The sequence below is a fragment of the Mauremys mutica genome, chromosome 1, assembly GCF_020497125.1.
Source record: "Mauremys mutica isolate MM-2020 ecotype Southern chromosome 1, ASM2049712v1, whole genome shotgun sequence".
Taxonomy (NCBI): domain Eukaryota; kingdom Metazoa; phylum Chordata; order Testudines; family Geoemydidae; genus Mauremys; species Mauremys mutica.
Window position 1 is genome coordinate 304,235,687 of NC_059072.1, and position 12,972 is coordinate 304,248,658.

The 12,972-nt window shown below is 37.8% G+C and overlaps 1 protein-coding gene across 2 annotated transcripts in view; it reads left to right on the forward strand.

The window, feature by feature from the left end:
* The window catches only part of COG3 (component of oligomeric golgi complex 3), a 45,511-nt gene that overhangs the window by 16,087 nt on the left and 16,452 nt on the right, over window positions 1-12,972 (forward strand). Inside the window, exons 13-16 of one of the 2 annotated variants that reach the window (XM_045013209.1) lie at window positions 1,412-1,569; window positions 7,505-7,610; window positions 9,930-10,054; window positions 12,619-12,708. In XM_045013209.1, coding sequence (XP_044869144.1) covers window positions 1,412-1,569; window positions 7,505-7,610; window positions 9,930-10,054; window positions 12,619-12,708 — 479 coding nt within the window. Of the gene's footprint in view, window positions 1-1,408; window positions 1,570-7,504; window positions 7,611-9,929; window positions 10,055-12,618; window positions 12,709-12,972 lie in introns of both variants that reach the window. The other variant, XM_045013201.1, reaches the window with a different exon arrangement.

Sequence of the window (12,972 nt, forward strand, 5' to 3'; positions counted from 1 at the left end):
TTTATATATATATTAATATTACACCCACTGCAGTTTTACTTTTTATTTGTATAATCCTAAATTAAGCTATGAATCCTATTGTTTTATGTAACTAAAACAAAGTGTAAGGTGTGAAATAATGAAACCGTTTTCATAATAGAAAATGCCTTAAATTGGGGTGGTAAAAATCATGATTTTACCTGGTAAAACCACCTCTGGTAAATATCAAGCCATTCCTGTTAGGGACTAGTTCTTCATTTGTGGCTCACTGTGAAACTTATGAGCTCTGGGGTCATATGCCTTCAGGACCTTTTCAGATTTCCATTGCCTTGTAGTATATAATTGCATATGAAAAAATATGCAGACTGTTTTACTTAGAAATATCAGTAATGTCAAATCTGTTTTTTTCCTGATTTGGGAATCTTAGATGTGTGTATTGTGAGCTGTCTCATGTATGCTGAAAGGGCAAGTGTTGAACCTGTAATAAAGACTTTTTTTTCACCACAGCACAAATTAAGTACAAAACAGAGTGGCTATCCATCTCTGGGGTTGTGAAGATAAGTTAATTTACTTTCCTAAGAGCAGAATTGTGACCCTGATCCCTCACACTATCAAAACCAAAACACAGTAACTTTGCAGAGTAGCCTCTGGGCTAACTTTTACTTACTGGTTTTACCATTTAAACATAGAGCTGATATTTTGATTTAAGCTTCTTCTACTTGGATCAATAAGTATATACAAATGTCTTATTGAGGTAGGTAGGCTAAATTACATGTAGCTCTTTGTCCTGCAGTATGACTTTTCAGTCCACGTGGTAATACTGTACTGTGTATATGACAAAACTAATCTAGGGCATATTTTTAGTATATAGGCAAAAACTTCATTTTGACATATTTTTAGCATCTCCCGAAACATCAGCATACTTAAACTATAATATGGTATGTTCTGTGGGGAGGGATAGGTCAGTGGTTTGAGCATCAGCCTGCTAAACCCAGGGTTGTGAGTTCAATCCTTGAGGGGGCACTTAGGAATCTGGGGCAAAAATTGGTCCTGCTAGTGAAGGCAGGGGGCTGGACTCGATGACCTTTCAAGGTCCCTTCCAGCTCTAGGAGATAGGTAATAATTGGAGATATACCAATTACCTGTCGTATTCCCAGTTTGCATATGGGGAAATCTTAGGCAGAGAGAGCTGAAAGTGACTGGCCCCACACCACATAGCAAGTCACTGGCAGCGCTGTAGTTAAGAGCACAAGAATTCATGGTTTGTAACAAACCACTCAGCATGCAGCTCTTCAAATGTTATTTGGGCCTGGTTTCCTTTGCAGTAAATAAATTAATTTGTGATAAAGTATGAAACTCAAAAGTTCTTTTTAAACATTACTTTTCTAGATGTAATTAATGAGCAATTGTATTGATGTTCTTTTGTCAGCAGAACAACTAGGTGCATTTGCTGCTGGTGTCCAGCAGATGTTAGAGGATGTACAAGAACGTCTTGTCTACAGGACATTCATCTACATTCAGACAGACATCATAGGCTACAAGCCTGCTCCTGGGGATCTTGCATATCCGGATAAATTGGAAATGATGGAGGTATAGTATCAGTTTGCTTAATTTGTTTTCCTAGTTATACATCATATGCAATTATATAGTGAAGAGCACGGCAAACAGGATTTTTCTGTTTATATATGTATTTAAAAGCATTGACACCATCAGCGTGGCATCCATTGATTAATCTTTGGCCCTGAAATCAGATAGTATAACATATCTTAGATCAAGTTAAGTGAATCTGGCCACAATTTTCAACACCGCGGTAGTGTGCATCGTGGTGCTTCTAACTTCCTCCTCTTTAAACAATTTCTGTTTGTTTATTTAAATGTTCTTGATTTTTGTTTTTGTGACTGGAAAGTTGGAGTTAAATGTACTGAATTGGAGGATAAATTCTATGAATGAACACAGTTGGCTGATATTTTGTTTTCAAAGTTGCTGGTCAGATACTGGCTTTAAAAAAAAGCTTCAAAGATGAATTTGTTAGGTCAGTAGTAGTTCCCAATAACTTTCTCTTTCAAGTAGCTACTGTCTCTAGCTATTCATAACAGCCATTCCCAGCTCCCTGTAGGATAAGTTCATGCTCTTCACACGGGTCCTGCCGGAAAGAATTAAAAAGATAATTTTACTTATAATTTAAAATAAATTAGTATAATTAATACAAGACCTCAGGTAAATGACTCATAGTGTCAATATCTTGTCAAAGAATGGTTTAAAAAAATCTTTTGGATATAAAGAAAACAGTGAACTTAATACATAATTTAAGGCATATTAAAAATTGATATTTCATTAAAGGGGTAAGTCATAGTAAAAAGAGTGATTGCTGGTGCTAATTTGGCAATGAGAGCTCAGAATGTTAAAGGATTTGACTGGACCCTTGCCTTACTTGGCCATTGTGTTTGTAAGATTGTAACTTTTAGTCCATTTCGTTTTCCAACTGACCTAACGGCACAGATGGCATCGTCAGACTTATTGCTATTGAAACATCCTCAGAGGCAGTTTTTTGTGAACACTGGGTTGGCGCATGTTACTATAGGTTTAAGTTGTACAAATGCTTGCCTTGGACAGGAGAAATAAATTTATTAAAGCTGTATGTAATTTTTTTTACAACTCTGTCCTTGAAACTGACAAAGCTTTATAAGAAGTGTCCTGTTCAATGCCCTATCCATGTTCCTATAATCTTGAATGTTTTCTCACCAGTATAAAACGTCTTACAATATTATTGTTCAAGCATAAGTAGTAAACACAAAATGCCCAGGATTGTATAAAAATAGTTATGATCATATTTGTGAACATATTATCCTTATACATGTAGTATCATTATGCCGTCCCATAAAGTATAATGCCTTTTTTAAAAAAACATTGTTAAATGTGATGCATCCATTCAAGCCTAATCTACACTCAAGTTTTACCGATATAACGATTTTAGTTAGCTGTCTTTTTTTTTAACCGAAATTATTATGCTGTAAGTCCTTGTGGATGCAGTTATAAAGGTATGTGGGAATACAGGTGACTTTTAAACCAGTATAGTTAGTCCTCTTCCTATACATGGATAGCTATACCGGTATAAGATACCTTTATACTGATATAACTGCCCTCATGCTTGGCGAGGAGGGTATTTTTTACCACTCTAACTATAGCAGTATAACTAAAACAGTACAACTTTCTAGTGTAGCCAAGGTCTGTCTTACTGATAATGCTAATTAAGATTCTATGGCTGATCATTTATAGAGAAGAAGAGGTTTACACTTAATTCCACTGATAGTATAAAGTTTACACTTCTTACATGTCCTGATGTGTTTGTCATTGTGATTCTAATCACTTTTAAACCTCAAACTTTGAATATTTGAAGAGCAATGATTAAGTCTGAGTAAATGAATTATTCAAATATAATGCTTAAAATGCACTGAAAGAGCATGTTTTAAGCTCTTTGCTCAAATGTCCTCTTTCCATTTTCAAATGGCTGCTGCCAATCTGACAAATAGTTTGAAGTACTAAAGTGCAGCACTGTAACAGGACTTCAAAGTGCTAAGCAGAGTCTGGAGAGTCTTTTGCTGATTTCTTGTGAAGAATGAGCTAAAGATACTTCTCTGATGCCACCCGCTGATAACATTTCTAGGAGTAAACAATCCAAATCAGCATGTGGATTTTAGAACACTGAGAATTGTCCACCTTTAAACAGAAGGCAGTTCCCAAACTTTACTAAAGCAGAACAAACCCATCCCATAAATTGTGATCTGCATGGAATCTATTGAAATGTTGAATCAGGTTCCATGGGTCAAATTTGAACAGCTGGTTCCTAATTGGACCAATTGTCCAAATCTCTGTAATAGGTGAATATTGGCAAACTGGAAAGTGTTCAGTTAAAATCTTGATAAACAAAGCACCTTAAAAAATTGTATTTAGTTAAAAAGTGCTAAACAAAAATCAAGTTTTACTATCCTCACTTTTGCCCTTTTTCCACGTACAAATCTGAAGATTTAAATAAAAAAATGTTTCACTTACTTGGTTCTCCACAACTTCCATTTTTAGTTGACATTGTATCATTAATTATATACTTTTCTACAGTACCAGAGTTCTGCTTAACACAATTTTAATAGAAGTGGTGAAGAAACACAAACCAAAATAGGAAAAGAATAGGTTAAAGAATATTTAGATAAGTTAGTTGTATTCATGTTGGTAGGACTTCATGAAGTTCACCCTAGGGTTCTTAAGGGACTAGATGAAGCAATCTTGGAACCATTAGGCATTAGGGATTATTTTTGAGAACTCATGGAGGACTGTGAGGTCCCAGAGGACTTGAGAAGGGCAAATATTGTACTTATCTTTAAAAAGAGAAACAAAGAGAACCTGGGAAATTATAGACCAGTCAGCCTAGCTTAGATACCTGGAAAGATGCTTATAAATTAATTGTCTGATGATTTGTTCCAGCACCTACAGGCTAATAGGGTTACAAGGAAGCAGTAAGGACACAGTCCATATGACATTCTCATAAGCAAACTAGAGACATGTGGTCTAGATGAAATTACTATAAAATGCATGCATAACTGTTTGAAAAACCATAGTCAGTGGTTCACTATCACAGTGGGAAGGTATGTCTAATGGGCTCCTACTGGTGTCTGTCCCATTTCCAGTACTATTCAACATTTTCATGAATGACTTGAATAATGGATGGAGAGTATGCATATAAAATCTGCACATGACACCAAGCTGAGAGGGCTTGCAAGCACTTTGGAGGACAAGATGATAATTCAAAATTGATAAATTAGAGACTTGGTCTGAAATCAATGTGGTAAAATTCAATAAAGACAAGTGCAAAGTTCTGCACTTAAAAAGGAAAAATCAAATATCCAAATACAAGGTGAGGAGTAACTGGAAGGTAGTTGTACTGCATAAAAGGATTGGGGTGAGTGTGTGTTATGATGGATCACAAATTGAATATGAGCCAACAATGTGATGCTGTTACAAGAAAAAGCAAATATCATTCTGGAGTGTATTAACAGGAGTGTCATATGTAAGACCTGGAGGTATTTGTTCTGCTCCACTCAGCACTGGCGAGGCCTCAGCTGGAGTATTGTGTCCAGTTTTGGAGGGCACACTTTAAGAAAGATGTGGACAAATTGGAAGTCAAGAGCAGAGTAACAAAAATGATAGAAGTTTTAGAAAGCCTGACCTATGAGGAAAGGTTAAAAAACGGGGGATGTTCAGTCTTGAGAAGAAAAGACTAAGAGGTACCCAATAAGTCTTCAAATATGTTACTGTTATAGAGAGGACCGTGATCAGTTGTTCTCCATGTCCACTGAAGGTAGGACAAGAAGTGATCGGCTTAATCTGAAGCAAAGGAGATTTAGGTTGGATAGTAGGAAAAGCTTTCTAACTATAAGGCTAGTTAACCACTGGAACAGGTTACGAAGAGAGGTTGTAGAATCCCTGTCAGTGGAGGTTTTTAAGAAAAGGTTAGACAAGCCTGTCAGGGAAAGTCTAGGTATAATAGGTCCTGTCTCTGCCAGGGTCCCTTTCAGCGCTATATTTCTATGATTCTGTGGCACCTTCCAGACTATGTAAACAAATAGATTCTCCACACCTCAGAGCTTGCATTCTGTTAAATGTAAATGTTAGCCTCTATTTTAAGGTCTTACCTGAACCCAGCACAGTAAACAGCAATGAAAAAGATGAATATCTCACAATCTTCATATAATACAATGTTAAGTCAGAGTTGCTCTATTTGCCCAATGCATTTATTAATAGATTTTTCATTCTCCATGTTGTGTTGCTTTTCATATTTTAAAAATATAAAGAATATTTCTTTCACAGTACGTGGATATATTTATGTATTTTGGCCCAACAGTAACAATTACAGTAACTTTGCTTAATGAAACCACCCTCATATTAAAACATACCATACATACTCGTTCATTAGCCCGTTCGTTTGTAAGCCGACCCCCCAAGATGGTTAGGTAAAAATAGCAAAAACTGTATGACCCTTTCATAAGCCGACCCTATATTTCAGGGGTTGGCAAACTTTGGCTCCCAGCCCGTCGGGGTAAGCTGCTGGCGGGTTGGGATGTTTTGTTTACTTGGTGCGTCTGCAGGCACGGAGCCCTTCAACTCCCAGTGTCTGCGGTTTGCCGTTCCCAGCCAATGGGAGCTGCGGGAAGTGGCACACCATTGGCTGGGAACAGTGAACCGCGGCCACAGGGAGCTGAGGGGCTCCATGCCTGCAGATGCTCCAGGTTAACAAAACGACAGTGTATTAGATATTCAATTCAATGATTCCATAGAGTTTAATGTCATCAAATTTTGGTGTAGACCCATCTATAAACTGACCCCCACTCTTTGATACGTCACTTTTTTACCAAACATATTCGGCTTACGAATGAGTACATACGGTATATCACTTTACAATTAACTACTGTCTTCGGTCATTCTTTGAATATTTTTTACATACTGGAGATGCCATTTTTTAAATCAAGGAAAAATGACTTAAAATGTGGCAAGTAACTGTCAAAATGGCACCTCTTTACTGGATATATCTGTTATGCATTTGTATGCAATTATATTTACTTTAGGGACATATTTTTGTCTTTTACTTCTGTTAGCCCTAACAAAGGTAACACAGCTAACAAAGTGAGCCCAGTGTCTGTTCCTTCTGGCTCATCAGCAGAGTTGTTTGCTTGAGATTCAATTGTTTACATTTGTGCAAACCAGTTAAAGGCAATAAGATCACACGGGTCACTGAGCCAATATTAGAAGGCTTTACTGCTGCCCAGGTGTAACAGAGGGCCTAAACTGACCTACAGAACCTTGATTACTGGTGTTGGAGTGTGAGAAGAAACAAACCCAGCTTGACTGAGTCCAGGTTTAGTTTGTAGGTCTGGCAGAATTTTTGAGATTTTTGAAAAATTTTCTCATCCTGAATCAAGACAAACTCAAATTTTCACTAGCCCAAATCTGAATTTTTTGGATTGGATCTGTCCAAACACTTCAGTTAGTTTTAGACTTACAAAGGAACTTTTTCATTTGGAAAGTGTCAAAATGACACATTTAGACAATCGTGATCTCTGTTTTAAGGTTGCAGCTGAACCTAGCATAGCAAATAGCAGCAGGAAAAAATGAATATCTTGCAGCCCTCATGTAATATAGTGTTAAATCAAAGTTACTCTATTTGCTGAGCACTTCTCTGAATTTTCAAATTTTTTTCACAATGGAAAATTCAGAATCAGCCCTTTCCCACAAACAGTTTAGGTTTTGATGAATTAGCATTTTCTGATTTAAAACAAAAAAAAATTGTGGAAAAAATTCCTGACCAGCTCCATTTAGCAGCAGCAACATTTGTTCAGTTATCTAGTTTTGCCAGGAAAATCCAGTTAGGGTGGACACATTAATACAACTTTTTTCTACATAGTAAACATAAGTTACAGATTCTTCTTTAAAAAAAATTGTTTAATGTAATAGTTGCATGATATATCTTCCCCTGCAGCAAATTGCACAAAGTTTAAAAGACGAACAGAAGAAGTTGCCTTCTGATGCTTCATTTTCGGATGTGCGGCTAGAAGATCCAGAGTCCTGCAACCTAATTAAATCTGGTATGCCTGGGAATATATTTTATATCATCAAATGAAGTAGTAAAATGGGCATAGTGGGCATTAAGATAAGCAAATAATGAGAAAATTATATTTACTTTAATAAAAAATTTTTTTTTCAAGTATTTGGAGAATTTTGTGAAGAGTTTGCATAAAAGGAACTTTGACTCAAGAATTTTTGTTTAAACTTTTAAAATGTGTCTTCCCGGAAAACGTCAGGAACTGGATTTTCAGTGTGTTTATTATCTGCCATAATCCTGTGATGGTGATTGTGGCACGTCTGTACTACAAACACATTCATTCTGTGAAATACTTACTCCTGTTGTCAAGGAGCATAGCTTTTTTTTTTTGTATGACGTATAATAAAGAGCTGAGCTCACATGAGAAGAATGAGTTTTATATGATTCTGGCATGTGTGTTACGTGAGCGCTTTGGAAGTTGTAGTTCAAGAATGTTTTCCTGTTTAAAACATAGAATCAGACAGTGATTGCTTCCTTTAATGTTTTTCTTAACCAATTTCATTAACTTGTAGTCTAGTTATTGCAATAATTCATTATATAGGGTACGTCTTCACTACCCGCCGTATCGGCGGGTAGCAATTGATTTCTCGGGGATCGATATATCGCGTCTCATCTAGACGCGATATATCGATCCCCGAACGCACTCCTGTCGACTCTGTAACTCCACCAACCCGAACGGCGGTAGCGGAGTCGACATGGGGAGCTGCGGACATCGATCCTGCGCCGTGAGGACGGTAGGTAAATCGATATAAGATACTTCGACTTCAGCTACGTTATTCACGTAGCTGAAGTTGCGTATCTTATATCGATTTTCCCCCGTAGTGTAGACCTGCCCTTAGTCTATGAATTTTAAAACCTTATTTTGGGATCCATGTTTTTATACATTTATAAAGAATTAATTCTATGACATTTGATTTTGTTAACACCAGAACTCCACCTGAGTACTGCTTACATGCCTTTAAATGTGCCTGGAATCCCTAGATTACTTTTTTCCCCTCCATCTTACTACAGTTTACTCACTTATTAATATTCTGCTTCCCAGTTGTATCTTTCTAGCTCTGGCAGTTGTCTTCACTATTCCATGAATTTATCACGGTTTCCTACTGTGAACATACCAGGCTGACACACACCAAAGACCTAGACTAGAACACACAAGTCTAGACTTGAGCAAATGGTAGGAACTGCACAAATGTAAGAGATTGTTAGATTATCCCCACACCAGGACATTGCAGGCTTTTGTTCCATGACTGGTTCTGTTGACTTCCTTTATTTTTTATTTTTGAAAATGGTTGTCACCGAGGTTAACTAGTAGTTGCCCCAAAATCTAGGGGAAAGATGAGTTCTATGAGGCTCTCCACTACCAATTATTAGGGAAACCCAATCTGAATGTGCATAGATGGTTTTGTACCTCCTCTGCCATTAAGGGTGCTCTTGTAACAGGACTGTGACTTTTAATAAAATCTGCATGACAAAATCATTGTTCTCTGTCCTAACAGCTGACAATGTCATATTAGCATGGGTTCTAAATTCTATATTTCAACTATGTTAAATCTCCTCAGATCATCTACTGTACAGCAAGGAAAGAATAGCAAAGTAAACTCATTCAATATTGTTCCTTTTCTCCCCTCCCTCTGAGTTCCTGTTAAAGCCCTGTGAGCAACCCTCCTATATTTTGTCCACTGTTTTTTCCCCCCCATAACTGTCTTCAGTAGTTATGCATCACATCCTTTTAGCAGCTAGGATACTACAGTGACTTCCAGAGAAATGCCTATAAAAGTAATACATTTAACAAAGGATGAACTAGATCTCCTTTGGGCAGTCAGTAGTACATGTTAAATTGGCCAGGGGTGAAGGATTAGATGATTGTCATTGGGTGAAGGAAGATACGCTGTCTCAGGGATGGGTCACTGACTGCACCTGATGGCCTGAAGAATGAGTGTGGTAGCAAAGTTATTTTCAAATGTCTTTTAGCAATTTTTTAATTTAGGAGGGCAGGCTTTTGTTTTTCTGATAACCACGTATGCCCTCTCCTTAAATACATGTTTCAGAGTATATACACCAATTCAAGATTACCCAGTACATTTTCAAGATGAATTCAAACTCTACACAGCTGCCTGCATACTCTGTGCATGTATATACTGGAAGTCAGGTTTCTTCCCTCTGAGGAGGTTGAAAACAAAGTAATTTTGTAATGTATGACATTCCTGTGGAGGTCAGCATTAAATAACACTCACTACATATTGTTTTCAGATGGAAGGAAAGAGTAATAACTTTTTAATGTGTGTTTTCTACCTTTAAATAGGTACAGCAGAATCCCTTAATCCCAGACCGCAGACTTTGATTTCACCAGCAGATCTGCATGGAATGTGGTATCCCACAGTCAGAAGGACTCTAGTGTGTCTCTCTAAACTGTACAGATGTATAGATGTATGCACGAACTTCACCTCTTCTTTTATCTTACTGTACCATTTTAATTTAAAGTAGAAAAGAATATACTACAAATTGTAGATATTTTTGTCTAAAATAACTGTAAAACATTAATATTTATCTTTTGTTAGCTGTTGCCTTTTTTACTGGTCTCTTCATATAAAATAAGTGAATTGGAAAATTGCTGATTGGTCAAAGACAAGTGATTTTGCACATGTAAATTTAGAAATTAAGTACCAAATCAGGTCCAAAATTGCATTTGCCATCTTACTAAGATTTTTCAACAGGTAATGTTTAAAAAGTCATGTACCTCACAGACCAAAAAAATAAAGTAAAAATGCTCCAGCTCAGTCAAGTTATGGGATTCATGTAGAATTTATTGGGTGAAATTCTGTGGCCTGTGATATGCATGCGATCAGACTAGATGATCCTAATGGTCCCTTCTGGCCTTAAAATTGAATAATCTATAGTTACCTTAGAAAATGGTTTAAATCTTTTGCACCACATTTTTAGTAGCTTTAAAAAAATAAGACTACTTTAAGCAGCGTTTCTCAAATGTGGCCACCAGGGGCTTTTCTTGTGGCCACAGCCTCCTGGGTTGTGATGGGTGGGGGCGCAATATGGCAGCCCCTTTGACTCCCTGTTGCTCCTGGATGCACTGCCTTGGTGTTTATTGCTGGGGTCGCCAGCAGCGGTTGGGCCCTTCCCCCCTCTGGAGACACCTGGGGTACAATGCTGAAGGAGCAGGCAGCCCGTGAATTCCCCACCTTCCCAAGGGCAGAGGGGCTCAGGCTTTGGGCTTCAGCCCTGGAGTGGTGGGGCAGCAGGCTCTGCAGGGGGCTTCGGGCTCCAGCCCCGGGCTGTAGCTGCTCAGCGGCAGGGTCCAGGTTCCAGCTGTGGGGCTTCAGGCTCCAGCCCCCTGCTGCCTCCCCTGAGCCCCCATCCAGGGCTTCGTTTGTCCCCAGGCTTGGCAGGGCTGAGTAATTCTGCTGTGAAAAGCAATACTTGTACGTTTGTAAATATCACTTTTCCCAACAGACTTACTAGTTAGCAATAAATAAGTTACAATGATTTGGATGTGTTTATGTGCATATTTATTTGTTTTTCCTAAATAATTAAGTATTTTAGGAAAAAACGTGAGAGCGGCCACCAGCAAGAGTTGGTGGCCGCACTCTGAGGCCACCAAATTTGTTTCCTGAGAACCCCTGCCTTAAAGTATATGAAAGTATGCAACAGCGTGAATCTGTGTAAAACACATCTAATAATAGCAGATACAGTAAAACACTCTGTTCATGGAGATTCAAGAAATACTTATTCAGATAATCTACTCTTAAAGGGCAAGTTCCATACCTAGATTGCCATTTAACATAACTACAAAAAGGCTGGTAAATCTCTGAGAAACCCAGGGAACACATGCATTTTTGCTGTATGTTGATTTTTGTTTTTACTCAGTTGATAAGAGACACAGCAAAAGGGCTACTTTAACACTTTTGAAGAAATCCTTATTTGAGAGGCATAATTTGTGAAAGTGTGGGAGGTGTCAAATGGAATATGGAAAAATATAATCATTAAAATAATTAACACTTTGATGTTAATCTCAGTAAAAATAGTAATGTTTTTGGTTGGAGCCCACTGTTTGAAAGAAAGAAAATGCAGTTTGGAATTATTTACATAGCCCAATTATAAGAGAGTGTGTGTATGAAGAAGCAGGGATCACTGATCAGCATACAGTTTTCAGTGAACCTTTTGAAAATCTGATGCTTTACATGTATTATTGAGTATCTAAAGCCCTGGCTATGCTACATGTACAAAAGTGTTTTTGTAACCAGTTTTTGTGACACTCTCATTTGACTGTTTACAGCTAACACAGTGGAGCCAAGTTCACACACTTTTTTTCCATGATGCAACAGAGTGTCTTGTGTGTCCACACCTTACTCTGTATCAGTGTATTCTGGGAAAATCTGGGTAACTATCCTATATTACCTAAGCAGGGGTAGAGTGCTCAGAAGTATGCACACAGAGTGGCACCAGCAGCATGTGGAGCAATGCAATATGAGATGTCCTACTACCCAAGAGAGCTGTGAGAAAGGAGGACTAGCCAAATTGGTTTTCCAGCTCAGTCAGGTGGTGACATCTACACTGCAAAAGTAGTGTTCTGAATAATTACAGGAAGACAGGCATGTTCTAACCTAGGCGACTGGCAAGGGCAAAACACTGTTTAAGTGCCCTGGTTACTAATAGAGTGTTAACCATGTGGTGTATAAGGACACAAACCATATTCAGAGCAACCATGTCACTAACTGGTTACAAACTCTGTTAAAATTTGTAGTATATGTAGTATATTCCTTATTTTAGTTGCTTAATTTTGTACCCACCATATCCAGTCTGTTTACGTGTTAATAAAAGCTTTTATATTTGTGGGTTCCCTGATAATGTGGCTTCAACCCAGTACACTTACGTATGTGCTTAACTTTATGCATTGTGAGCGGAACCATTGACTTCAGAATCCTGGATGTTCTTTAAGCTATGTAGAAGGTTGACAAACATTTTTTTCCTCCCTCTAGAGGGCAGTATTCCAAGGATTATCACAAGAGGCTTTATCTGCCTGTATTCACTCACTGCTGGGAGCTGCGGATTCAATTTCCAAAAATAAGGTCAGGCAAAGTTATCTTTCTAGAATGTAGTAGTGTTCATTAGGAAAGCTTCTTTCATATATAATGAAGGCCCTTAAAGAGTTGTCCAGAATTCTGTTGAAATCTCATTAAAATACATTGTCTGTCCCTGTCCCCATAGATCCATGGGAATTGCTTGCATTCCACTGTGATATAAGATGTGGTAAAGCAGAGAAAATGATGCATACACAAACCATGCTGAAAAACTAAACTTAAAAATCGTAGAGATAAAGGTTATAGGCTAGT